Source organism: Macaca mulatta, chromosome X (assembly GCF_049350105.2).
Source record: "Macaca mulatta isolate MMU2019108-1 chromosome X, T2T-MMU8v2.0, whole genome shotgun sequence".
Taxonomy (NCBI): domain Eukaryota; kingdom Metazoa; phylum Chordata; class Mammalia; order Primates; family Cercopithecidae; genus Macaca; species Macaca mulatta.
Window position 1 is genome coordinate 48,962,501 of NC_133426.1, and position 26,926 is coordinate 48,989,426.

The 26,926-nt window shown below is 52.5% G+C and overlaps 3 protein-coding genes across 21 annotated transcripts; 1 reads left to right on the plus strand and 2 right to left on the minus strand.

The window, feature by feature from the left end:
• Positions 1-4,565: 4,565 nt before the first annotated feature.
• Positions 4,566-8,917, minus strand: TIMM17B (translocase of inner mitochondrial membrane 17B). Of its 3 annotated transcripts, none has more exons than XM_077988727.1 (7): positions 8,873-8,917; positions 7,901-8,000; positions 6,459-6,604; positions 6,145-6,208; positions 5,213-5,341; positions 5,017-5,127; positions 4,566-4,934 (listed from the first exon to the last, which is right to left on the minus strand). In XM_077988727.1, the coding sequence occupies exons 3-7, from the start codon at positions 6,498-6,500 to the stop codon at positions 4,846-4,848; spliced, it is 435 nt and encodes a 144-aa protein (XP_077844853.1). In that variant the 5' UTR covers positions 6,501-6,604; positions 7,901-8,000; positions 8,873-8,917; the 3' UTR covers positions 4,566-4,845. The 3 variants fall into 3 exon arrangements, with proteins under 3 accessions (XP_077844853.1, XP_002806276.1, XP_014982862.1); XM_002806230.4 differs by having other exon boundaries at positions 7,897-8,000; XM_015127376.3 differs by lacking the exon at positions 6,459-6,604.
• On the plus strand, positions 8,340-14,649 carry PQBP1 (polyglutamine binding protein 1). Of its 11 annotated transcripts, none has more exons than XM_015127331.3 (7): positions 8,340-8,638; positions 9,640-9,717; positions 12,690-12,801; positions 13,434-13,546; positions 13,737-14,021; positions 14,237-14,300; positions 14,433-14,648. In XM_015127331.3, exons 1-7 carry the CDS (start codon positions 8,587-8,589, stop codon positions 14,587-14,589), a joined length of 861 nt encoding a protein of 286 aa, XP_014982817.1. In that variant the 5' UTR covers positions 8,340-8,586; the 3' UTR covers positions 14,590-14,648.
• A 37-nt stretch (positions 14,650-14,686) lies between these two features.
• SLC35A2 (solute carrier family 35 member A2) lies at positions 14,687-25,749 on the minus strand. 7 transcript variants are annotated; one of them, XR_001441962.3, is made up of 5 exons: positions 25,336-25,436; positions 23,584-23,766; positions 17,866-18,017; positions 15,665-16,980; positions 14,687-14,964 (listed from the first exon to the last, which is right to left on the minus strand). XR_001441962.3 is itself a non-coding variant. In XM_015127328.3 (5 exons), exons 1-5 carry the CDS (start codon positions 25,424-25,426, stop codon positions 14,866-14,868), a joined length of 672 nt encoding a protein of 223 aa, XP_014982814.1. In that variant the 5' UTR covers positions 25,427-25,436; the 3' UTR covers positions 14,687-14,865.
• Between the last annotated feature and the right edge of the window lie 1,177 nt (positions 25,750-26,926).

Genomic DNA, 26,926 nt, shown 5'->3' on the forward strand with positions numbered 1-26,926 from the left:
GAGGATCTCTTGAGGTCATGAGTTCGAGACCAGCCTGGCCAACATGGTGAAACCCCATCTCTACCAAAAATACAAAAATGAGCTGGGCATGGTGGGACGTGCCTGTAATCCCAGCTACTTGTGAGGCTGAGGCATGAGAAATCACTTGAACCCAGGAGGCAGAGGTTGTAGTGAGCCGAGACTGTGCCACTGCACTCCAGCCTGGGTGACAGAGAGAAAACCTGTCTTAAATACAATACAATACAATACAATACAATACAATACAATACAATACAATACAATACAATAATAAAAGCAAAAAGAGGAATGTTTGTCCTTGACATTACTTTAGCAAAGAAGGCTCATAAAACCTTCAAATGACACCTGTAGTTATAATTGAGAATATGTTGTCCCTGAAATTATGTTGCAAATGACATCTCTGAAACTCTAAGCGCTGTAAATAAGGATTTTGAACCCCTGGCCTCAAGCAATCCTCCCATCTTGGCCTACCAAAGTGCTGGGATTACAGGTGTGAGCCACTGCGCCCGGCTGTGGATTTCAGTCCCAGCCTTGCCCCTCTGAGGCAGTGTAGTCATCGGAAGTTGCTTCGCCTTTTTGTTTCAGTTTCCTCAAGTGCAAATGAGGACAACGAAAGGCAGTTTTGTGTCACCTCAGACGTGGTCCTAAATGGGCCCACTGGGATGGTTCCCATTTTTTAAAGTCAGAGCATCGATCTCTAAAGGTCTGCCCCTAGGTTGGGGTCAGATATGTCAGAGCTGCCCTGCCTGTCAGGCCCTGTTCTCCAACTGCCACTAAGAGTACAGCAGAAATAGGAACACTGAGACCAGCAGTCCCAGACTCAAGGTGAAGTGAGTGCACCTCTCTTCCGTCTCCCTCTTGCTCTTCCTCCCTCTGCGTTGACTCCATCTCTCCCTCCTCTGTATCCATCTTACCTTCTCAATCTCGTTTTCTCTCTGCTTCTGTTTTTCTTTTGTCCCTGTTATCCCTGTCTTGTGTCTTTATCAATGTGTCTTTCCCCTTCTTTTTTTTTTCGGATGGAGTCTCACTCCGGCTCCCAGGCTGAAGAGCAGTGGCGCCATCTCGGCTCATTACAACCTCCACCTCCTGGGTTCAAGCAATTCTGTCTCAGCCTCCTGAGTATGTGGGACTACAGGCATCTGCCACCACGCCCGGCTAATTTTTGTATTTTTAGTAGAGACGGGGTTTCACCTTGTTTGTCAGGCTGGTCTCGAACTCCTGACCACAGGTGATCCACCCACCTCGGCCTCCCAAAGTGCTGGGATTACAGGCATGAGCCACCACGCCCAGCTTCTTGGTATCTTTCTCTGCATCTCTGTCTCTCCTTTGATCTCTCTGTAAACTCTGGCTTCTCTTTCTATGTCTTTCTCCCTATTCTTCTCTGTCTCTTTGATTCCCCCATGTCTGTCTCTTTCTCCCTGATCTGTCAGGGTCTGTCCCTGAGGAAGTGAGTAAAGTGATCCCACACCTGTCAGGGCTGGACCCCCTTGCTCTTCTTTGATCCCACCCACCTCCTTAACCCCCTAGCCCACCGACTATTTCCCTTCTCCCCATGCAGACAGGTGGGTGGCAAACTCAAGGGCCACCGGGGTCACACTGTGAAAGCACCAGCCAGGGAGACTAAAGCAGAAAAATGAGGATGTGAAGCTGAGAGAACAAGACAGATAGAGGCAGAGACTAAGGGCTTAGGCACGGAGGAAGCAGGAAGAAACAGGAGGAGGAACCTGAGGCAGAGTCGCTGAAGTCCTTGCTGGAAGCAGACGGGATTAAATTAGAGAGGAGACTGGGAGAGTGCCAGAGAGACACCAAGAGGATGCAGGTGAGGCATCTGTCCCCTGAGGCCCCGCAGCTACGGTGTAGGTGGGTGGCAGCCGGAGGAGGCCTGGCCTGAAGCCAGCTCACAGGTCACCCGCTCCTCACTGTCTCCCGTGTTTGCCTGCGTCTGATGCAGTATTCCCCTCTACCTGCCTGCGTTTCTGACCCTCACGCAGCTTCTTCTGTTTCTTAGTGTCTCTCCCCTTCTCTTTGTCTCTCTTTTCATTGATCTCTTGCGTGTCTGCCTCCATCTCTTTCCACCTGTCTCTTCTACCTCCCTACGTGCATGTCTGTTTCTATTTCTCTCTCTCTCTCATCTCTCCATCCCCTGTCCTCCCTTTTTGTCTCTGTAGTCTCTTCTCGTCGAAACAACCGAGGGTCTCACCTCGCATTCCCTTCTTTTAGGAACAGAGGCTGCCGGCCCCGGGCCCAGGTCGGTCAGTGGGCGGGGCCTCAGGGCTCGCCCCAGCCGCGCCCCAGCTCGCGAGCCACGAATGACCCAGGGCACCCCAGCCCCAGCTCGAGGTCTGCTGAGGCCGGGTGACGCCGTTGACGCCAGGCCTCCACGGAGTCCCCCTTCCCCCGGCACCGTCCCCAGCCGCCCTACGACTCTCACGCGAGGCCCCTAGCCTCGGTTTCCCAGCCCGCTCCCTGGCTTCTAAACGTGGCTCCGGCCCCCCAGCCCCGCCCCAGCCAGCGGCCGGAGGAGCCCGGGCAGAGGAGGCCCCGAACGTAGCCGTAAGCGGGCAAGCCACCCGGGCCGAGGTCGCGCAGAAGGACCGCTCCTGGGCCCCGCGGGTGGGTCCGGCCGTCCCCAGCCTGGAGACTGCGCGGCGGGAGCCGCGCGCGGGAGAGGGGCGGGGCCCGGCGGTGGGTCCAGAGGCGGCCGAGGACGGGAGCCTGCGGGTCTTGGGGAGCATGGAGGGGTGCGGCCTCGGAGGAGCCGGGTGGTTGTAGGAAGGAGGTGGGGCCCGCCGCGGCCTCAGGGGACGGTGCTGAGCGATAGGACCAGGGCGGTGCCGAGGGGCAGGGCCGGAAACCCCGGGAAAGTGGAGTCCCCAGGACTCTCGGAAGGGAAGGGCCTCCAGGAGCCACTCTCCAGGGGCGGCGCTAGATCGACGCAGGTGAAGGCCGGCAGGGGGCAGGACCGGCCCGAGAATCCAGAAGGGGCGGGACACAAGGAACACCCTGGGTCTGACTGGCGCTCCGGTCTCAAAGATGCAAGCCTGGTGCTGCCGCCGCGGTGCTTGTGGAGATGAGGGTTCCAGGCCGAAGCCCGGGCCCCGCGCTGCCCTCCCTGGTCCCTCAGTTGTGTGGCTGCGCCCTGCCCGGTACTGAGTCGCTCAAACAGGTGTTACAGCTGTCACCGCTGAGGACTCTTTGCATCCCCACGGACCAGTTTTGTAAGGGAGAAAGGGTGTTCCCACTGCCTTGTAATGGCTTGCAAGAAAGGGACGGTTTTCATGTCTCAAGGTCATTCGCCATTGGGACAGTTTGTGCAGAGGAAACCCTTGACTCCTCAGGAAGTTTTTGCGCCTCTCCGTGTCTTCTGCACCCCAGTGTAGGCAATGTTTGCCCCACCCATGTAGAGGTTTTCGCAGAAGTCAAGCTTGGGGGCGGGGGCGGGGCATGGGCATGTCCACTCAGAAAAATCTAGCTCCCCCACCCCAAAATAGAAACTCATTTCTGGTTATTTTGTGGTTATCCTTTAAAAACACTTGACCTGGCCGGGCGCAGTGGCTCATGCCTGTAATCCCAGCACTTTGGGAGGCCGAGGCGGGCAGTTCATCTGAGGTCAGGAGTTTGAGACCAGCCTGGCCAACATGGTAAAACTCCATCTCTACTGAAAATACAAAAATTGGCCGAGCGTGGTGGCTCACGCCTGTAATCCTAACACTTTGAGAGGCCAAGGTGGGCGGATCACTTGAGGTCAGGAGTTCGAAACCAGCCTGGCTAACATGGTGAAACCTCATCTCTACTAAAAATACAAAAGATTAGCTGGGCGTGGTGATGGACGCCTGTAATCCCAACTACTTGGGAGGCTGAAGCAGGAGAATCGCTTGAACCCAGGAGGTGGAGGTTGCAGTGAGCCAAGATCATGCCACTGCACTCCAGCCTGGGCAACAGAGCAAGACTCCTTCTCAAAACAACAAATAAAAACACTTGACCATACTGAGCAGAGGAGAGCAGAAAAGCAGTTCTATGGCAGAAGGGGAGGCTGATCCAGGGCACCTTCTTTGAGGGAGCTAGGTCTCCTGGCCCTCTTCTTCCATCCCAGATCTACCCTGAGGCCACATGGAGGGAGGGAAATCACCTTCACAAATGCTGTGCTGAGTGTCCAGAAAGAAGGGACTCCTGTGAGGCCACATTTCCCAGCCTCGGCGACAGGGGCTGTGGAGCAGGGGTCAGGGGTATTGGGGTGTGTGTAGGGGGATGGGGTCAGGGGTACAATGTCTAGAACCACCCCCGCCCCCAGCAATCCTGGTGTTTATTCACTTCTTTCCCAAGCTTGTTCCTCTGACAGCTAGGACCCATCACCCAGCCCCAGACAACCTTATTCATGTCGCTAATTCACATCTTCATTCTCCCTTCCTGCTCATCCAGCCCACAGACATTTACTAGAGCCCATCTGCTGTAGGCCTCCAAGTCCTAGGGCTTCCAAGTCCCTGAAGCAGGCTCTGCCCCTTGTCCTAAGGAGGGGCCCCATAGGCAATTCAAGGAGTCCACACATAGGCATTTCAAAACAGACTTTAAATACTCATCAGGGTGCCACACAAAGGAGCTGGGGTGAGAACTTCGTACATGTGAGTGTGGGGCTGGGGTGCCCTGAGAGAGAAAAAGGGGACCCATCTTTCAGGGCAGCTGGGGTGCCCCACCCCCACCCTGGGACTAGGGAGCAGAGTAGAAGCCCTCTCTGGAGGGTCCCAGGGCTAACTGGGAGCCAGCCCTCCCTTCGAGGTAGATCATCGGGGAGGGAACCGAGAAGCAGCTCCCATGGTGGCAGTGGCTTCCTCAGTGGTACTGCTGATAGCTGGGATAGCCTGGGGCTGGGGTGCCGTCCTTAGGGGGCAGCTGGCTGGGGTCCTCCAGGAATGGGGGCGCTGGAGAAGGGAGACTCGGGTAAGGATGAGTGGAAGAGGCCAGGTGGAGGATTTCCCACTCCCCCGACCACGAGTTACTCACCATTTCGGAACTGCTGGGCCGTGTAGCGAGTGAGGAGGATGCCAACGCCCTCAATGAGGGCCAACAGGATGCCCCCCATCATCGCTGAGCCCACCATGGCCAGTGGGCCACCTGGGGGAGTTGGAGGCAGAGAAACAGAGGTGAGGGCAGGCAGAACAGGGTGGAAGGGGCTGGGGCCAGGGCCGGGGGTACTCACTGCGGGCAGCCAGTACAGCCCCGGTCAACGCTCCACTGGTGATAGAGTTCCAGGGATCCTCCTTGCCCCGAAGCCGCACCAGGCCACAGTCGATGGTGGAGAACAGGCCCCCCCACACTGCGAAGCTACCTGTAGTGGAACCGAGGCCTAATTAGTTCGTAGGAAATCCCGAGAATTCACATCTCAGGGGACTTCCAAGGCCTGAATGCTTTGGCCAAGAACAGGGAGAAAAACCCAGACACAAAGGCAGATAGCAACCCCCCATAGAGTATTTTCTATCTGTCCCCATCCTGTGGTAGCTCCCACTTCAAGCTGTCTGTGATCACCATCAACGTTCCCTTCACCTTTATGGGGAGCTGACAAATGTTTACAAGCAGATTTACCTTCATATGGCTTTTAACAGAGCAACTTTGAGCTTCATAATCACCACAGAGTTGGAATTCTGATTTGGGTTTCAGTGAGAAGGAAATAGGAAACCCAGTTAATATGATAGTTAAAATGTTTACTGAGGGCTTACTGTGTGCCAGGACCTGTTTGAGGTACTGTGTTATTTGACTTTTGCAATTTTATATTAGTTAATGTTATTAAAGTGTTTAGCATAGCAACCAGCACTTAGTAGTATATAAATTACATAAACTTTAAAACTACCAATGAAGTGGTTACTGTTATCACCACCCCTGGTACGGGTGAGGTTCAGAGAGGTTAAGCCACTAGCCCAAGGTCCCACGGCAGGGAATAGTCAGGACCTAGATTCAAATTCCAGAACCCACTTTCTTCCCCTCCATATTCAATTGTTGGGAAACATCACCCCTCTGGAAAGTCTCCCGCAGGGGCTAGAATCTGAACCCCCAACTTGCAGCCTAGACCCAAAGGATCAACCACTCCCACCTTTGCCAAGACATCTCCTATATCTATCTCCCCAAGTCCCTCACCTCCAATCTGGGGGGCTCGGATCCTCACAGCGTTGGTACTACCTCTCAACCGGTGCCGAATTCCCTGGGGAAAGGAAGGAAGTCCGTCAGGGCAGGGCTGAAGCCACTGGCAGACAGGTTTCCAACTTTTAAGAGAGGGAAAAAGATGGGAGACCTGTTAGAGGTATCAGCAGTAGAAATGTGGAAAAGTGGCCAAGAACTAGGGTCCTGGAGAGCGCCCCAACATGGGTGTTCTCAGAGGTGGGTTGAGAAGTGCTAACGCATTCATACGTTTGTTCATTCATTCATTCAGTGAATGATTAACAAGTACCTACTATATGTGCCAAGCACCATGCCATATGCAGAGATACAGCCATGAACAAGGTAGATCTGCTCCCTGCCCTCTCAGAGCTCACATTAACAGTGGGAGACACAGACCTTGAGCAAGGATAAGTAAACAAGGGCGCTTCAGCAATCTGCACTCTAGAGGAAATGCCATGAAGAAATATGATTGGGGCTGAGGGGTCAGGAAAGGCCTCTTGAAGGAGAGAGAATCTGTGCTGAGACCTTGATGATGACAAACTTGGGCAAAGATCCAGGGAGGAGAGTTCCAGGAGTCTAGGGGAGGGACGGGGCTACATATATAAATTGCAGAGACTTTGGCTAATAGATGGCATTTAAAGTCACGGCATTTGCGATCTTCTGGGAGGGGAGGTGGTCAGAGAAAAAGAACTATGTTAAAAAAATTCTCTCAACTTTAAGGCTGTCTTCCCTCTGCCAATTAAATTCCTGCCATTTTCCTCTATACAGGTTTCTGAGTCAGAATCTGCCTCTAGGTAAAATGTGTCTGGTCCTGGTGCAGTGGCTCACACCTGTAATCCCAGCACTTTGGGAGGCTGAGGTGGGTGGATCACTTGAGTTCAGGAATTAGAGACCAGCCTAAGCAACATGTTGAAACCCAGTCTCTACAAATAAATAAATAAATAAACAAATAGTTAGCCAGGCATGGTGGCGCAGTCATGTGGTCCTAGTTACTTGGGAGGCTGAGGTGGGAGGATCACTTGAGCCTGGGAGGCAGAGGCTGTAGTGACCCCTGATTAGGCTACTGCACACCAGCCTGGGCAACAGGGCAAGATGATGTCTCAAAAAAAACCACAAAAAACAAAACAAAACAAAACAAAAAACATTGGCCAGGCATGGTGGCACACGCCTGTAATCCCAGCACTTTGGGAGGCTGAGGTAGGTGGATCAGCTGAGGTCCAGAGTTGGAGACCAGACTGGCCACCATAGTGAAACCCCAACTCTACTAAAAGTACAAAAATTCGCCAGGTCTAGTGGTACTTGCCTGTAGTCCCAGCTACTCGGGAGGCTGAGACAGGAGAATCGCCTGAACCCGGGAGGCAGAGGTTGCAGGGAGCCAAGATCATGCCACTGCACTCTAGCCTGGGCAACAGAGCAAGACTCTGTCTCAAAAAAAAAAAAAAAAAAATCTGTCTGGCTTTGCACATATATTTAAGATTTGGTGATGACTCTTTGAACGACACAGCATTTCCACAGAGGAGCTCCATTTGGGTGGGGTGGAGGGTGGAAGACAGAAGCCATGTTTGCAATCCCTACAAAATCCCAGATACAGAAGCCAGGCTTGGCACACAGTAGGTGAGTGGCCACCAGAATGAATAAGTGCACGTGACTGGCAGCTCCAAGCAGTTTTCGGAGCAGCATCCCTTGTGGGCAAGACAGCTGACCCCACATCAACCCAGAGAAGGTCTGGACTCACAACAGGGGCATTGCGGAAACCCTTGATGGCCTGGAAGACTCCGCCACCGATGACACCCATAGTGAAGGCTCCACCGCAATCATCCACAATTCGCCATGGGCTGCAAGCAGGAAGGGAAGGATGGGGTTAATGTGAGCCCTCCCCCAGGCCCTGTCACACGAACTCTTTTCTAATTGGGAGAAACCAAGTCACCAGAATGGGAAGTTCCTAAGGAGAAACAAACACTTCAGATAATAAGGAGCTAATCCTGTCACGCTTTTTCCACAGCTCCCCCCCATTAAAGCGAGAAATGGGGCAAAGGGGGAGAAATATTAGTCTTCGCCCTGTCTATCAACCAAGGAATCAGCCAACTGTTTTACTGTGATCAAAGATTAAATGAATTGGCACACGCAGAGTTGACGTTTCAATAAGCGACGTAGGCGTGTTAACTAGCCAAGACAGATTGTCAGCAAAGCAGGACCGCGTGGCACCCCTTCTCCGACGGTGTGCCCGTCCAACCATGCCCCGCCCCTTTTCAATCCGGCGCAACTGGGAAAAACCAAGAGCGACCGCGGGAAGCATCCACCGTCCCCGCCGGCCCTCAGCAGGTTCATCCGTACCCCGCCCCCACTGACAAAGGCGACCTGGGAAAAACCACCCGCGGCAACTCGGGATTTCCGGTCAACACTGTACCACCCCTAGCCAGGATGGATCGGCCAGCGTGCCTTTTTTCGTTAACAGGGACTAGGAGATTACGAGGTCAGGAGAAACATGGCGTGGTTCGGCCTTCGCCGCACCTTCTGAGGGGAGACGGTTGTGGCCCCTCATAACGGAGCCCGAGTGACAGGAACCGAGTAGGGGTAGCGGGAGATACGTTAAGAGTCCCCCGAGTCTGGTACATGGCTCTGTGCGGCCGGTGCCTCCCCCGCCCGACCCCCACGGCTGGCCTTGGCGTCGCAGCAACAGTCCGGATGCCAGTGCCCATCGCCGTACCAAGGTTCCCGAGCGTACTCCTCCATGGCGCTGGCGTCTGGCCGCGCAGTCAGGCCACGCCCCCAGCGTAGACGCACACCGGCGTCCAAGCTTTCCGCCTATTACCGGACAGCGATTGGGTCGCTACGCCGCATGTCACTCCAAGGGCACACTCTCATTGGCCAATCGAGTTTCTGCCATTTGTTCATTGCCTCCTGAGCGTAGTCCAGTTACTTTCAGGCTCGGGGAGTGAAGGCCTCATTCAGAGAAGGTCTCATTCTGTGTTTTGGGAAGAGAGTCGTGTGGGCCCAGGTATCGTAGCGGCGACACGAGAGAGACGGCCGGTGTGACAGCCGTCCACTACCTGCACGAGTGTATTGGTAATGTTGGGGTGGGCGCACTCTTTTGGAGCTGGAGGAAGTGCTGCCCTCTGCTCCCCCATCCCAGCGCTTTGGTTTCTCCCACCCGGCAGTCTTTGGGGGACGCTGGATGAGCCCATTTCTGAAGTGCGGAGGGGCCGGGCTCCTTAGGCGGCGGGCGGAGCCTGGGCCTGGGAGAGGAACAGGGCCCTGGAGCACCCGGTTTCGGGACAGTAGGGTTGGTGAGAATTGCGATAATATTGCCACCTAACTCTTACATCTTTTAGTGCGTATGTTCTGTCCACCCAACTACTGGTTCATTTGAGTAGATGGGAGTCAGATGAGTACATGTTGACGGGAGGGGCTTGGTGACGGGATCCAGATATGAATCTATCTGAGCTGCTTGTCAGTTTGTCCGTCTGCCCCTAGGTCTATCAGCTATGCCTCTGCCCGTTGCGCTGCAGACCCGCTTGGCCAAGAGAGGCATCCTCAAACATCTGGAGCCTGGTGAGTCGGCTAAAAGCAGATGGTCCTAACACGTGCCAGCCTCGACAGGCACTTTTGTTGTTGATACTGACTATCGTGGGCCAACTGCACCAAGCAATGGGGTGGCAGGCATTTTTCATTGTTAACGATATGGATTCCTGACATCCATCTCTACCGCGTGTCAAGTGGAGCGGGTTGGGGGAATAGATATTTCATTCTTTTTTTTTTTTTGAGGCGGAGTCTCACTCTGCACCCAGGCTGGAGTGCAGTGGCGCGATCTCGGCTCACTTTGACCTCCGCCTTCCGGGTTCAAGCGATTCTCCTGCCTTAGCCTCCCGAGTAGTTGGGACTACGGGCACGCTTCACCACACCTGGTGAATTTTTTTTTTTTTTTTTTTTTTTTTTTTTTTTTTTTTGAGGCAGAGTCTCGCTCTGTCGCCCAGGCTGAAATGCTGTGGTGCTTCACCACACCTGGCGAATTTTTTTTTTTTTTTTTGGAGACAGAGTCTCGCTCTGTCGCCCAGGCTGGAGTGCTGTGGCGTGATCTCGTCTCACTGCAACCTCCGCCTCCGGGTTCAAGCGATTTTCCTGCCTCAGCCTCCCGAGTAGTTGGGATTACAGGCACGTGCCACCACCCCCAGCTGATTTTTGTAGTTTTAGTAGAGACGGGTTTCACCATGTTGGCCAGGCTGGCCTCTTAACTCCTGACCTCAGGTGATCCACTCCCACCCTCGGCCTCCCAAAAGGTTGGGATTACAGGTGTAAGCCACTGTGCCCGGCTATTTCATTCTTAACAATACTGACTGGCTGGGCGTGGCGGCTCATGCCAGTATTCCCAGCACTTTAGGAGGCTGAGGCGGGTGTATTGCTTGAGCTTAGGGATTGGAGATTAGCCTGAGCAACATGGCGAAACCCCTTCTCTACAAAAAATACAAAAATTAGCCGTGTGTTGTGGTACATGCCTGTAGTCCCAGCTACTTAGGAGGCTGAGGTGAGAGGATCGCTTGAGCCTGGGATGTCGAGGGTGCAGTGAGCCGAGATTGTGCCACTGCACTCCAGCCTGGGCGACACATGGAGACCCTGTCTCAAAAATATCCAAAAAAACCCAAAATAATACTGACCACCTAATGCCTATTTGGGGCCTACTGTATGCCACGTTAAATCCATGGATTATGGGGGTGATGACATAGTATCTTTTTTTTTTTTTTTTTTTTTTTTTTTTTTGAGACAGAGTCTCGCTCTGTCACCCAGGCTGGAGTGCAGTGGCCGGATCTCAGCTCACTGCAAGCTCCGCCTCCCGGGTTCACGCCATTCTCCCGCCTCAGCCTCCCGAGTAGCTGGGACTACAGGCACCCGCCACCTCGCCCGGCTAGTTTTTTGTATTTCTTAATAGAGACGGGGTTTCACCGTGTTAGCCAGGATGGTCTCGATCTCCTGACCTCGTGATCCGCCCGTCTCGGCCTCCCAAAGTGCTGGGATTACAGGCTTGAGCCACCGCGCCCGGCCTGATGACATAGTATCTAATAGGAAGTACTGCTAACCTCTACTGCTATCTCCTGTGTGCCAAATGTAGTTGCAGTGAGGATCTATCATTTAGGCCTACTGTGCTGTGGCTGCAAATCACACCTTATTGTCAGTAATACTAAAAACTGGCATCTATTTGGGGCTATGGTGTGCCAGGCACTGGAAAATGCATCTTCTCCTTATTGATAACTGACATCTATTACAAGCCTACTGTGTGCAAGGTATAGACCTTGTGGTTAATAAAATTGACAGTGATCCCAGGCTGGGTGCGGTGGCTCACGCCTGTAATCTCAGCACTTTGGGAGGCCGAGGTGGGTGGATCACGAGGTCAGGAGATCGAGACCATCCTGGCTAACAGGGTGAAACCCCATTTCTAATAAAAATACAAAAAAATTAGCCGGGCATGGTGCTGGGTGCCTGTAGTCCCAGCTACTCGGGAGGCTGAGGCAGTAGCATGGTGTGAACTCGGAAGGCAGAGCTTGTAATTAGCCGAGATCACGCCACTACACTCCAGCCTGGGCAACAGAGCGAGACTCCATCTCAAAAAAATAAAATAAAATAAAATTGGCAATGATCATTGATTTACTTTTTTTTTTTTTGAGGCAGAGTCTTGCTCTGTCACCTAGGCTGGAATGCAGTGGCATGATCTTGGCCCACTCTCCACCTCCCAGGTTCAAGCGATTCTCCTGCCTCAGCCTCCCAGGTAGCTGGGACCACAGGCGTGCACCACTGTGCCTGGCTAATTTTTGTATTTTTTAGTAGAGACAGGGTTTCACCATGTTGACCAGGCTGGATTTTCTTTTAAGCCATTGAGTGACCTGTGCCTATGGTATATATATTATTTATTATTTGTTTAGGGACAGGGTCTCACTCTGTTGCCCAGGCTGGAGTGCAGTGGCACGATAACAGCTCACTGCAAGCTCAAACTCCTGGGCTCAAATGATCCTCCTGCCTCAGCCTCCTGAGTAGTTGGGACTACAGACGTGTGCCACTGTGCCCAGCTAATTTTTTTTTTTTTGTAGAGACAGGTCTCACTATGTTAACCAGGCTAGTCTCAGAGATGGGGTTTCACCATCTTGGCCAGGCTAGTCTTGAACTCCTGACCTCGTGATCCACCCACCTTGGCCTCCTAAAGCGCTGGGATTACAGGCATGAGCTGAGCCACCACGCCCGGCCAAGATGAGTAAATTTTTTGATGAATCCCTATCAACTCTGAAACGAGATAGCTTTGGCTAACAGTAGAACTCATCATCTGAACCCAGAAACAGAATTAGGTAACCTTTTTTTGTAAACCTCCTAATACAGAGAGTTGGATTTGGAATGTGAAAGGTACTGCATATGCTTCCTGGCACACACACACGTCGTTTACGTGTGGCTTGTGTGAATGTGAGTGCGTGTCTCTAGGCTCTGTAGGATGAGGACACCCCTGGTCCTTAACTGCTCTCCTCGTCCCCACCTTGTTCTGCCAGAACCAGAGGAAGAGATCATTGCCGAGGACTATGACGATGATCCTGTGGACTATGAGGCCACCAGGTTGGAGGGCCTACCACCTAGCTGGTACAAGGTTTTCGACCCTTCCTGGTGAGCCTGGGTGAGGGGGGACTAACTTCTGACTTCACCCTTCCTGTGCTTACCTTGGTTGTGAGGTATAGGGGGACACAAGGGAGGGAGCCTCGGGTGGAGGGTGTTGGTGTTAGATATCTGCAGGACCCAAGTTGCTGCCTGCTGGGGCCCGGCGCCTCTGGGGTTGGAAGACTGTCTTTTCTCTCTCTTTTTTGAGATGGAGTTTCGCTCTTGTTGCCCAGGCTGGAGTACAATGGTGCGATCTCGGCTCACTGCAACCTCTGCCTCCTGGGTTCAAGCAATTCTCCTGTCTCAGCCTCCCAAGTAGCTGGGATTACAGGTGCGCACCACCACACCCGGCTAATTTTTGTATTTTTTTGTAGAGACGAGGTTTCATCATATTGGTCAGGCTGGTCCCGAACTCCTGACCTCAGGTGATCCACCTGCCTCGGCCTCCCAAAGTGCTGGGATTACAGGCATGAGCCACCACGCCTGGCTGACAGTGTTTTCTCTTCGGGAGAAGAGATTCTGGGGATCCTACCTGTGGGGTCCTGACATGGGGCAGGTATAGGCAGAGACTGGGGAGACGAGTTGAGGATCCAAGGCAAAGACATCTGTGCTGACACTTCTCTTGTCCTGCGGCCCCACAGTGGGCTCCCTTACTACTGGAATGCAGACACAGACCTCGTATCCTGGCTTTCCCCACATGACCCCAACTCTGTGGTTACCAAATCGGCCAAGAAGCTCAGAAGCAGTAATGCAGGTGAGTTGGCAGGTACAAGAGTGCCTTGAGTGATCTAAGCAGTTCTCACAGAGAGGCCAAGTAGAATGATAGTGGATCAGAGGGGCAGGTGAGACCAGGTGGGCCCAGCCTCAGGCAAGCGAGGTTGTTGAAGGCAGAGGCTGCTGGGTCCTTGGGTGGCAAGAGGTCACTTCAAGACTTGTGTCCCCAGATGCTGAAGAAAAGTTGGACCGGAGCCATGACAAGTCGGACAGGGGCCATGACAAGTCGGACCGCGGCCATGAGAAACCAGACAGGGGCCACGACAAGTCAGACCGGGGCCACGACAAATCTGACAGGGATCGAGAGCGTGGCTATGACAAGGTAGACAGAGAGAGAGAGCGAGACAGGGAACGGGATCGGGACCGCGGGTATGACAAGGCAGACCGGGAAGAGGGCAAAGAACGGCGCCACCATCGCCGGGAGGAGCTGGCTCCCTACCCCAAGAGCAAGAAGGGTAAGCTGGGCAGAATGGGGCTCGGTGAGACCAGCAAGGTGCAGGGCACACTGCGTGAGGAAGCCTTCCCTCAAAAAGATGCCTAGACCTGGGGCCTAGAGGAGGGTGCTGTGGTACATGGCAGCCAGGGGCTTCATTTCTTCTTGTGGGGTGGGGCTCAGTGATCAGGGGCTCCTGGTGCCTCTATTGAAGACTTTGCCCTGCCACTTCCACAGCAGTAAGTCGAAAGGATGAAGAGTTAGACCCCATGGACCCTAGCTCATACTCAGATGCCCCCCGGTAAGTGACAACCCCTCTTGACTCAGTATGTGGACACCATCCTCCTGCCTCCTTCCTCCATTCCTCATTGGGACCAGGTGGGCCGTGTCCACCACATCTCCCATCCCCATCCCCTGACTCTTTCACCGGCAGGGGTACGTGGTCAACAGGACTCCCCAAGCGGAATGAGGCCAAGACTGGTGCTGACACCACAGCAGCTGGGCCCCTCTTCCAGCAGCGGCCGTATCCATCCCCAGGGGCTGTGCTCCGGGCCAATGCAGAGGCCTCCCGAACCAAGCAGCAGGATTGAAGCTTCGGCCTCCCTGGCCCTGGGTTAAAATAAAAGCTTTCTGGTGATCCTGCCCACCATGCCTGAGTGCTTCCTTCGAGGCTGCCCAACCCAAGTCGGCAAGATGCACAACACATTTTATTTGCAAAAACTCAGCTAAGAGAGTGTGGGGCTGGCAGGGGCTGGGGGGCTGAGCTGAGGTGGGTCATGAGAGAGCTTAGTCATGTCGGCCCTGTGTGGGGTGGGGTGGTGGGGACAGGGAGTCCAGTGTCTACCTCACCCTACCCCTAATACTGATCAGAGTTTGGTCCCAGCTGGGCCAGGGCAAGAAGAGAACGAGGCCAGGCCAATGTCTTCAATCCCAGCGGCTAGGAACCCTTCACCTTGGTGAGCAACCTGTGGTGGGAATGGGGAGGAAAGAAAAACACAAAGCTGGGCTAGGCCGACAGGTGGGTTTCCTGAGCAAGTGAGGGCGGCAGTGGTGAGGCTGGTAGTCCTGGTGTTAGTAATGGCGCCCACCTGGGTCAGAAAGCTACACGTGGACTAAATAAATACAACATCTTTATTTGGCATTGGATATCCTGACATTTGTTCATTACAGTTCCTTAAAAAACAAACCAAAAAATCAGAACAAATTAATCAAAAATAAAGATCCAGTGGCTCTATTTACATATAGCAAAGACAGCCCAGGCATCTTCCATGCACACACACACCCCGCCCCAATACAGTTAAGGGGTTAATAAGCTTTGGGGAGTGCAGGAGGCAGGTTCCACAGTTCATCAATCCCACGACACCCCCATGAGGTAGGGGTGCCTCACACAGCCAGACAGATATCAACAGTATGATTGGCAGCTTTATTTTTCCTCTCTAGACGTCTCCAAAAATAACCCTGCATCTGGCAACTGACAGTGTCTTAAATACAATGAGATTCAGCCACTTCAAGGACCTCCATTTTTCCCACACCCTGGATCATTAATGATATGATTACACCACAAATCCCAAGTCCACTAAAAATCAAATGGCCCCGACCGCACCTTCTGCCAGAAGGGCTGATGCAAAAATCTTAGCTCTTGTCCCTTTCTCCCTGGGGACTCACAAGAAGTCCATCTTCAAGGTGTCAGGGAAGCTGGCCCAAGGCCACACAAAAGACGGAACTGCTAACATGATCCAGAGCGGTGGTAAGGGAGGAGAGAAGGCCTCAAACTACGGGCAACTGAACCCCAACAGGTAGGCATCGGTCATTCCTGAAGAGCTGCGGAGTTCTGTCCAGTGTGTCCTTATGGAGGTGGAGGGACTGCTGGGAGGGACTCTCCCAGACAAGACACCTCCAGAAGAGGGCATAGGGTCAGGGAGGGAGCAGACAAAAAAAAAGGCCTTGAATAATAACCCCGACCCTGCCTCCAAAGAGGTTAGAGGGGGCAGAGGAGGCAGCTCTAAAACCCCCACCGGGGGAAGGGGGTCAGCCTACCAGGAAGGGTTCACGTGACACCCAGCTCTAGTCCCACGCCCCTCCAGAAGTCTCAGTGACCTGGGAGAAAAGACCATCTCCCAAACCCAGAGGAGCCAGGCCCCAGAGGGCGGCAACTTGGGTCCTGCAGATGCCCAACACCCTCCATCCCAGTCCCCCTCCCTTGTGTTCCCCATTGCTGCCAGCCCTCACTTCACCAGCACTGACTTCGGCAGAAAGGACTCCGTGATGAGATCTCCATGGTGGGAAGACAGCTGCGGTGGCGGTGGCTGCCCGGGAGGCTGCTGGTGAACGCAGGGCCCGGAGGCGGAAGCAGAGGCAGAGGCTATGGCTTTGGCTGCACCTCGGGGAAGGCTGTAGAGGTAGACGGCACCAATGACGAGCCCAGCGCCAAGGGCAAATAATGGGTCCACGTGGAAGCCAAAGAGGCGAATGGAGGCAACAGTGGACAGCACAATGGACAGGGAGGTGGCAAAGCCCTTGAGGATGTTGTCAGCGTACTTGACAACCACAGCCACCAGTAGCCCACCAAAGGCCTGGTTGAGCACCACGCCCCAGACAGCAGGCGTGTACCCAAAAAAGAAACCGCGGGTGGCCACGGCGGTACCCTCAGCCCACCAGAGCCCCACTAGGCCCAGTGCTGTGCCAAAGAGGCCCAGTTGCAGGTTGCGCAGCCACACGGAGCCTGAGCTGCCTTTGAGGATCTTCTCAAAGTAGACACCTGCAAAGCCGGAGGAGAGACAGGAGGCCACGACGGCTGCCAGGCCTGCCCCAGGGTTCTGATCCAGTGGCCGTGGGCCTCCCCCACTGGCTTGCTGTGCCTGGACAATGGCGACGCCAGTGAAGAGGAGCAGCAGGGAGGCCCACTGCAGCCGGGAAAGGCTGCGGTTCAGCATGAGCACGGAGAACAGCGCTGTGGTCAGGATCTTCAGCTGGTACGTCACCTGCGAGTGGCACGTGGAAGGCACTGAGGGCTAACCCTGGCCCCCAACAGGTACATATGGGGGGCAGCACCCACTGTGGGTCCCCAGGCACAACGGAGGGACAGGGTGGGGGGTATGACAACAAAAACAGCAAAAGGAGCCAGCCACTGGCCATTGACAGTTCTGAGGTCTCTCCCACCAAGTGCACAAAAGGACGGCTGTGCCAGGAAGTCCACATCCCAATCCTATTTCCTGGCTGTGTGACGGGACAAAGCACTTGCCCTGTCTGAGCCCTGGCATCATCATCTATAAAAGATGGCTGAGGTATGGAAGTATCTTTGTGATGAGGGACTTGATACAAATGAATCAATAGCCACAACAATTTCAGCAAATACTTACATAGTGTTTACAATGTATCAGTGTGGTTCTAGGCACTGCACATGAATTCATTCATTTAATTCTCACAACACCATTCTGAAGTGAGCACCACTGTAAGCCCCAATTTAAAGATGAGAAAACTAAGGCACAGAAAGGTTAGGTGACGTGCCCCAAAATCACACAGCTGGAAAGTAGCAGAGCTGAGATTTGAACCCAGGCAGCCTGCTCCCAGAATCCAGGCTCTTTAACCATTTCACAAAGCTGCCCACAAATAGCCTAAAGCTTATCTATCATCAACCAAGGGCTCTTCACAGGTATTATTTCTTTTAAGTATCCTAGCATCTCAGTGAACAGGCATTACTATTTCCACCCCCAATTTTCAGACGAGAAAAGGTTGAGGGAATTCCAAGGACATTCTGGAGGTGACATAGCCCCTGTCCTCTGCAACATCCCCCCACCACGCTATTCCCATACTCCAGTCCCCAACCCAGTTAGTTCCTCTGGGGCCATGCTGGGCTTGCGGCTCACCTGGAAAGTGGCAGCTGGTAGGTTAGAGATGGCAACATACTGGAGGTTATTCTGCAAGGTGTAGATGAGAGAGGGCACTGCGAGCTTGAGTGTGTCCACATACTGCACCAGGACAGCCTCATGAAGGAAGAGAACCAGGTGCTTCACGTTACCTAGGTGGGAGGAGGAGAGCCCTTCTCAGCACTGACAGCCATACATGGGGAACCCCTGAAGGCTGGGAACAGGCCTTGCTATCGTGACTCCCCCATCCACCCTGCTGTCCAATCCCTGGGGGCTGGAATGAAGTCTGTGATCTTGGTTTTCCCTAGGGTATAACCATGTTTCCAGCTAGCTTTTCTGAGACTCAGTTTAATGGCAGCAAAAGAATCAGCCATCTGTGTCTGCTAATCACAGAGCATGTCACTATGTTAGAGCCTACCTCCCTGGCAGACAGCCCCATTCAGGGCAAGCACTCAATACTCAATACATTTTTGTACAATGAAATAACCATCATTAGGCTAGGCGCCATGGCTCATGCCTGTAATCCCAGCACTTTGGGAGGCCAAGGCGGGTGGCTCATGAGGTCAGGAGTTCAAGACCAGCTGAGCCAACCACACGGAAACCCCATCTCTACTAAAAATACAAAAATTAGCCAGGTGTGGTGGCATGCGCCTGTAATCCCAGCTACTTGGGAGGCTGAGGCAAGAGAATTGCTTGAACCTGGGAGGCAGAGGTTGCAGTGAGCTGAGACAATGCCATTTGCACTCCAGCCTGGGCGACAGAGTGAGACTCCATCTCAAATAAAATAAAATAAAATAAGAAATAACCATCATTAACTTGGAGCTTATGAAATAGAAGCCCTAGGAGCTGGGGTGGAGGGCTGTCTCCCACACAGAAGAGAAGTTTAGTCTAGACTTTTTTTTTTTTTTTTTGCACAGTGGCACCATCTCGGCTCAGGCTCACTGCAACCTCCACCTCCCAGGTTCAAGTGATTTTCCTGCCTCAGCCTCCCGAGTAGCTGGGACTACAGGTGCATGCCACCACTCCCAGCTAATTTTTTGTATTTTTAGTAGAGACGGGGTTTCACCGTGTTAGCCAGGATGGTCTCCATCTCCTGACCTCGTAATCCGCCCACCTTGGCCTCCCAAAGTTCTGCGATTACAGATGTGAGCCACTGCACCAGGAGTAGTCTATAGGCTTTTAGACTTATCCTGGCTCCTCACTGACCCATGTGCCATTTGAGGGCAGGGGCCACCACCTCTCCCTTGTTGCATCTTTCTGTCAGCCCTAGACACAGAGTTGCCTCTGCCATATGGATGAGTGCAGGCTTGACCATTAAGCAGAAGTCCGCTTGGGACCTGCTCCAGTGAAAACATGATAATTGGGCTGGGCACAGTGGCTCACGCCTATAATCCCAACACTTTGGGAGGCCAAGGCGGGTGGATCACCTGAGGTCAGGAGTTTGAGACCAGGCTGGCCAACGTGGTGAAACCCTGTCTCTACTAAAAATACAAAAATTAGCTGGGTGTGGTGGTAGACGCCTATAATCCCAGCTACTCGGGAGGCTGAGGCAGAGATAATCTTTTGAACCCGGGAGGTGGAGGTTGCAGTGAGCCGAGATCATGCCATATGCACTCCAGCATGGGCAATAAGGGCAAAACTCCGTTTCAAAACAAACAAACAAAAAACATGAGAATCATTTCCTATGTAACAAGGCCTTTGCAAAGCTCGCCCCACTTTTTGGCAGTTCATCTTTTTTTTGGCGGGGCGGGGGCGGGGGGTGGGTATGGAGTCTTGCTCTGTCGTCCAGGCTGGAGTGCAGTGGCATGATCTTGGCTCACTGCAACCTCCGCCTCCCGGGTTCAAGCAATTCTCCTGCCTCAGCCTCCCAAGTAGCTGGGATTACAGGCACCTGCCACCATGCCCGGCTAATTTTTGTATTTTTAGTAGAGATGGGGTTTCACCATCTTGGCCAGGCTGGTCTCAAACTCCAGACCTCGTGATCCACCTGCCTCTCGGCCTCCCAAAGTGCTGGGATTACAGACATGAGCCACCACGCCCAGCTGGCAGTTCATCTTTTAAGTCACAGCTGGGTGTCACTCCACAGGCAAAACTTCTTCAAACACTGAACAAAGTTGTCCCTGGAACTCCTACTGATGCTCATTCACCAAACCCTGTCCACTACTGGTCTCCAAACTCTAATTCAGGGGAAAAAATTCCGGGCGGGGGAGGGAGGGGTGCTGAAATGTGGCTAAGAGATGAAGGCCTGTGATTAAGTCTGTGGCTATCTGTTATTTCCATCTCCCATCAGTAATGAGGACAAGCCACTCCTCTGCATTGCTAACCCATCCACCCCCACGGCCTGAGGCAGTGTGCACACCTGCATAGTTCACAGAGTTAATAAAGGTAAGAGCAGGTCTCTTGTTAACCTGGAGTTAACAAGTGGGTGAGAATGTTCTCTTCAGTGTAAACAAAGGGCAAAGGTGCATAATTCATCTCCATCCCTTTACTTATGCAAGACCTCTTTAGAGAAACAATTGGGCAACACTTCAAAGTAGAAGACCTTCAGGGAGATGTTGAAATTAGTAGATAAACCCAACTCCCAATTTACAAGAGATAAAGAAGACAGAATATTTGTTAAATTTTTGAGAATATTTGCCTCAGGGAGGCAGCAAAATCTAGACTACCCAAAGCCTGCAAGACAAATGACCTGTTTTCTCCAACAAATTAATTGCAAAGACCAAAAAACCCCTAGAGATTAACAGATTTAGAATATAAAATACCAAACAAGGCCAGCCTGGCGGCTCACGCCTGTAATCCCAGCACTTTGGGAGACCGAGGTGGGCAGATCATGAGGTCAGGAGTTCGAGACCAGCCTGACCAACATGGTGAAACCCCATCTCTACTAAAATTACAAAAATTAGCCGGGCGTGGCGACATAAGCCTGTAATCCCAACTGCTCGAGAGGCTCAGGCAGGAGAGTCGCTTGAATCCAGGAGGCGGAGGTCAAAGTGAGCCGAGATCGTCCCACTGCACTTCAGCCTGGGCAACAAAGTGAGACTCTCTCTCAAAAAAAGAAGATACAAAACAATTACAAAACACTGACTATATACAAATGAAATTTTTTTTTTTTTTTTTTTTTTTTTGGAAATGGAGTCTCGCTCAGTCTCCCAGGCTGGAGTGCAGTGGCAATCTCGGCTCACTTCAAGCTCTGCCTCCTGGGCTCACACCATTCTCCTGCCTCAGCCTCCCAAGTAGTTAGGGACTACAGGCGCCTGCCACCACGCCTGGCTAATTTTTTTTGTATTTTTAGTAGAGACGGGGTTTCACCATGTTAATCAGGATGGTCTCAATCTCCTGACCTCGTGATCTGCCCACCTTGGCCTCCCAAAGTGCTGGGATTACAGGCGTGAGCCACCGTGCCCGGCCTTTACAAATGAATTTTTTAAAAGTTTTATGACATTTAATAAATTACAAATTTGAACATTAACTGGATATGTGATTATTTTTTATTTAAATTTTTAAAAGGGCCGGGTACAGTGGCTCATGCCTGTAATCCCAGCACTTTGGGCAGCCGAGGAGGGCGGATCATCTGAGGTCAGGAGTTCAAGACCCGCCTGGTCAACATGGCAAAAACCTGTCTCTATTAAAAATACAAAAATTAGCCAGGCGTCATGGCAGGCGCCTATAATCCCAGCTACTCAGGAGGCTGAGGCAGGACAATTGCTTGAACCCAGGAGGTTGCTGTGAGTTGAGATCGCACCACTGCACTCCAGCCTGGGCGACAGAGTGAGACTGTCTCAAAAGAAAAAAAAAAAAAAAAAAAAATCAAACAAAGATGTAAGCCTGGGCAACATGGCAAAACCCCGTCTCTCCAGAAAGTACAAAAATTAGCCAGGCATGGTGGCACGTGCCTGCGGTGCCATCTACTCAGGAGGATGAAGTGGGAAGATTGCTTGAACCCAGGAGCTCAAGGCTGCAGTGAGCCGAGATCACACCACTGCACTCCAGCATGGATGACAGAGTAAGACCCTGTCTCAAAAAAAAAAAAAAGATTGGGGGTACAACTGCAGTTTTGTTACATGGATATATTGCACACTGATGAAGTCTGCATTTTTAGTGTGCTCATCACCCAAACAGTACTGTACCCATTAGGCAGTTTCTCTCTCTTGACTCGCCTCCCACCTTTCCATGTCCCCAAGACCTATTATTACACTCTCTATGTCCATGTTATTTATTGAATTATTTTTTTGAGGCGGAGTCTTGCTCTGTTGCCCAAGCTGGAGTGCAGTCGTGCGATCTTAGCTTACTGCAACCTCCACTGCCCGTGTTCAAGTGATTCTCCTGCCTCAGTCTCCCAAGTAGCTAGGATTACAAGCAGGCACCACCATGCCCAGCTAAATTTTGTATTTTTAGTAGAGACGGGGTTTCGCCATGTTGGCCAGGCTGGTCTCGAACTCGCAACCTCAAGTGATCCACCCACTTCAGCCTCCCAAAGTGCTGGGATTACAGGCGTGAGCCACCATGCCTGGCCTATTTTTTTATTATTAATTTTTTCATGTATGATTCTTAGACAGAGTCTTGCTCTGTTGCCCAGGCTGGAGTGCAGTGACATGATCTCTGCTCACCACAACCTCCATTTCCCAGGTTCAAGCTATTCTTGTGCCTCAGCCTCCCAAGTAGCAGGGATTACAAGTACCCACCACCACTTCCAGCTAATTTTTGTATTTTTAGTAGAGGCAGGGTCTCACCATGTTGGCCAGGCTGGTCTCAAATTCTTGACCTCAAATGATCCACCCGCCTCAGCCTTCCAAAGTGCTGGGATTACAGGCGTGAGCCACCACGCCAGGCCAGTATTGTATTTATTTTATTTTTTTAAAAACAATGCACCAAAACATTTATTCAAGATAATATGGGGGAATTTACTTCCATACCATATTACTTTGTGTGGGATTTACTTAAAAATAATATAGGGCTCACGCCTGTAATCCCAGCACTTTGGGAGGCTGAGGTGGGTGGATCACAACGTCAGGAGTTCGAGACCAGCCTGATCAACATGGTGAAACCCGTCTGACCAACACGGTGAAACCCCGTCTCTACTAAAAATACAAAAAATTTGCCAGGCATAGTGGCAGGCGCCTGTAGTCCCAGCTACCGGGGAGGCTGAGGCAGGAGAATGGCGTGAACCCAGGAGGCGGAGCCTGCAGTGAGCCGAGATCGTTCCACTGCACTCCAGCCTGGGCGACTGAGCGAGACTCCGTCTCAAAACAAAACAAAACAAAACAAAACAAAAAATAATAATAAGGGGATAAGGATGTAGGTAGACATATAGATTGGCAGTGAGTGAACAATCACTGATATTGTTTAAAGCGGCCATGAGTTGCTAATTGCTAACTCTGGGGGATGGGTACATGGATATGTTACTATTTGATTAATCTCTCTGATTTTGCATGTATTCGGAATTCTCCATAATATAAAGCTAAAGATGACTAAATCACATGTGAGAGACCCCTGCTACTTTATAAGCATAGACAATCCCACTCCTACAGTTCACACAGGTCAGCTCCCTGGCTGTTAGGACTAGAAAAGTGTAAGATGCAGCTACACAAAGCTGGAGGGGCGCCCCAGGCAGGTTGAGATTTGGAGACACTCTTGAAGCAAACCGTCTGTGTGAACACACACACATACATGTGGAGTCCCACGCACCGACCCCGGTGCAGCCCCCTCCCTGGCTCGTACCCCTCTTCTGTGCGAAGAGCAGCAGCAGGCAGGTGAGACCTTTGAGCACTTCCGCCATGACCACAGCAGTGGTGGCAAAGAAGCGGTCCCCTGGCAACGTGCGGGCGTAGCGGATGCTGAGGATGAGGGAGGCATTCTGGACCACCAGCACAGCTAGGGATATGTACTTCAGGCGCCTGTGAGCTGTGGGGAACGGAAGGGGCAAGGGGGAAGGAGGGGGTCAGAAGCCGCTAGGGCATAGCCACACCACCACCCACCCCCTCTCCTTTCTCACCCAGGACCCTCCTAGCCACCGCTACTTGTTCCCTCAGCCTGCCTTCTTCACCCAATGAGGGTCTGACTCCTACCGCCTTACTGCCTCAGCCACAAGCAGGAAGAGCCAGAAGGGAGAAATGGGCCCCACCCTGTCCAGTCCATACCTGGAATCCTTACCGAGGTTTCAGGTAATGGCTGAGGCAAGCTCTGGCCACGCGCCTCGGCTCCCGCCCAAGTGAGAAGCAAATCCTCCCCAGACAGAATACCGACAACTATGTTCTCCACGTTTACTGAGTGTTTACTGTATGCATATCACTGGGTTAAGGGATTTCTATGGATTACCTCAATAGACTCATATCATTGTCATCTCCAAAAGAACTGCGAGGATTCCCATTTACGGATGAGCAAACTGAGAATGTATATGAAATGATGCTTCTATTTAACGAGGGACTGTCTCATGTAAAGAATAATACATCAATGCAGGGAATGAGGCCACTGTATGAGGTATGTTCACCCCCTAAGGAAAGGTCTTTCTCCCATCTAAGAAATGATTCGATTCCCTCACTCTCAGAATGGCCTACATCCCATATGGAATGATCCTCCTCATACCCAGAATGGTCTCTCCAACCCCTCCCTCCTGTGACAACTGGTTCCTCCCGACCCAGAATAGTCTACTAAATACAAGAAATGATTCCCCCATGCTCCCAGGGACTGAATCCTGTAACAGGAATGGTTATCCCACCAAGAAAGGTCTGGCTCCCTCAACCAGATGAGGAAATATTTCCCTGCACTCCACATGGTCCGTCCTCCCACCACCGCGCACCGACCCTCTAGCTAATGCTCTACCCACAATCACAATCTTTGCTCTACCCACAATCACAATCGGCTCTCTCTGCTATACGGAAGGACCTGGCACCCTCAGAACGTTCTTTTTCCACCATATAACGATGAGCCCTCCCACCCGAACGTACAATGAACTCTACCTCCATTAGGAAGGGGGCCCCCAGAACGGTTTCCTCCGCACATAATGAAGGACACCATCATCCTCAAAATGGACCCTCTCTAGTCACATAAAGAAGGACTCGCCCCACCCTAACTCACAATAGTCTCTCTGTCCTTTTATAAGGAAGGAAGCACCACCCTCAGAATAGTCTCCCACTTCTTCAGTGAAGAACTCCCACGCCCGCAGAATGGTCTCTTCCACAAGGAAGGACCCCACATATTCAGAATGGTTTCGGTGCCCTTAGCCTTCCCAAAAAGAATTACCCTCCACACTCATAATGGTCCATATGCGGAAGGATCCCACAAGCACTCTCAGAATGTTTTCTTCCCCGCCCCCAACACACTCACAATGTGCACACACAGACACACACAGACACACACACACACGTCGGTCCACACGGGATGCTCCCTCTCACTTTAGTGAGGAACATTCCCGACACCCAGCGATCCCGACCTCTGCCTCCCATGCGACTGCTCGGACACAGACTGTCTCACCCGCACTAGCAGTCCCCGGCTCTAATGCACCCGCGGAAAGCGCCCCTGGCCCGGCCGCCGCGGTGGAACCACCAGCCCCAACCGCTGCCATGTTGGCATTTGCCCGGCCCGTCCCCTCGGTAACAGCAGACCACTTCCGTGTTCGTCACTTCCGCTTCCAGGCCGCCTGAGTGAAGGTGGGTCGAGAGCCGGGATCGTCAGGGTGGTCGCTTTTCTCCTTCGCTCCTAAAAGCTCAACGTAAGAGTAGCCCCGGGATTTCCAAATTCCGTCGGATCTGGATGCCGGGGACACGGCCCGATCGGCCTACCCACCGCCCCTACAGAGCTTCATCGGCCCATTCCTGTCACTAGACCCGCCTTGTCCTGCTGTTCGTCCGCTTCACTGATCGCGTTTTCCAGATCACCCCCCGATCCCGTCTCCTAGTCTCATTGGCTAAGCCATCCCTCTTTCATCTCGGCTTTTTATTGGCAGCTTCTCCACAAGGCACCGCCCCTTCCGAATCAGAAACTCCCAGGTGCTTCCTGGTTGGACTGAAGTTCCGCTTTCCCGTCTTCCAGCGAGGCCCCACCCTCTGGAAAGCACAGGGGAATCTGGGGACCAAGAAACTTTGACCTGTGGGGTCGGGTGAGGGCGTACTGGCTGAAGCATCAGGTGCGAGTCAGGCATGTAATAGCAGATAAAAGCAGAGCAGGTGAGGATAAACAAGTGAAAATGAAAAGGAAAGTTGACGCAGAGAAGACAAGTGAGTCACCAATGAGGATGGCAAATAAAGGGGACAGGCGAAAGGCTCACAGTTAGCTAGCATTTGGAAGCAGGGCAAGAGTCCGGGCCAGGGGCGGTGGCTCACGCCTGTAATCCCAGCACTTTGGGAGGCTGAGCCGGGCCGATCACCTGAGCTCAGGAGTTCCAGCCTGGGCAAAATGGCAAAACCCCGTTTCTACTTAAAAAAAAAAAAAAAAAAAAAAAAATTAGCCGCATGTAGTGGTATGCACCTGTACCCAGCTACTCGGGAGGCTGAGACAGGAGAACCGCTTGAACCCGGGAGGCGGAGGTTGCACTGAACCGAGACAAATAAGCAGGGCAAGAGAGGTGACAGCCGAGGTCGGAGCATGTGAAACCAACATGGAATAGGGCAGGCCAGGTAAGTCAAGTGTTGAAGGAAAAATTAGAGGGATGGGTATGTAAGGGTAAAGATGGGGGAGAGGCTAAAGATTAAGAGCAAAACAGGGTGGATGCGGTGGCTCACGCCTGTAATCCCAGCACTTTGGGAGGCCGAGGCGGGCGGATCACAAGGTCAGGAAATCGAGACCATCCTGGTGAACACGGTGAAACCCCGTTTCTACTAAAATGCAAAAAATTAGCCGGGCGTGGTGGCGGACGCCTGTAGTCCCAGCTACTCGAGAGGCTGGGGCAGGAGAATGGTGTGAACCCAGGAGGCAGAGGTTGCAGTGAGCCGAGATCGCACCACTGCACACCAGCCTGGGAGACGGAGCAAGACTTTTGTCTCAAAAAAAAAAAAAAAAAAAAAAAAGCAAAACAGGTGACTACACCCTGGACAGATTCCAGTCAGTGCCCAACTCCAGCCCCGCC

Excerpts from the sequence above, each read along its gene's own strand:
- SLC35A2 (XM_015127329.3), bottom strand. The coding sequence starts at position 25,426 with ATGGCAGCGGTTGGGGCTGGTGGTTCCACCGCGGCGGCCGGGCCAGGG. Across the intron at positions 24,088-25,327 it reads CTGCTAGTGCGGGTGAGACA|GATTTGCTTCTCACTTGGGC; the intron begins GTCTGTGTCCGA and ends CTGTCTGGGGAG. Across the intron at positions 16,981-17,865 it reads TACCAGCTGCCACTTTCCAG|GTGACGTACCAGCTGAAGAT; the intron begins GTGAGCCGCAAG and ends TGCCACTCGCAG.
- TIMM17B (XM_002806230.4), bottom strand. The coding sequence starts at position 8,898 with ATGGAGGAGTACGCTCGGGAACCTTG. Across the intron at positions 8,001-8,872 it reads GAGTACGCTCGGGAACCTTG|CCCATGGCGAATTGTGGATG; the intron begins GTACGGCGATGG and ends TCCTGCTTGCAG. Across the intron at positions 5,342-6,144 it reads CCGAGCCCCCCAGATTGGAG|GTAGCTTCGCAGTGTGGGGG; the intron begins GTGAGGGACTTG and ends GTTCCACTACAG.
- PQBP1 (XM_015127331.3), top strand. The coding sequence starts at position 8,587 with ATGGATCGGCCAGCGTGCCTTTTTTCGTTAACAGGGACTAGGAGATTA. Across the intron at positions 12,802-13,433 it reads AAGGTTTTCGACCCTTCCTG|TGGGCTCCCTTACTACTGGA; the intron begins GTGAGCCTGGGT and ends GCGGCCCCACAG. Across the intron at positions 14,301-14,432 it reads TCATACTCAGATGCCCCCCG|GGGTACGTGGTCAACAGGAC; the intron begins GTAAGTGACAAC and ends TTTCACCGGCAG.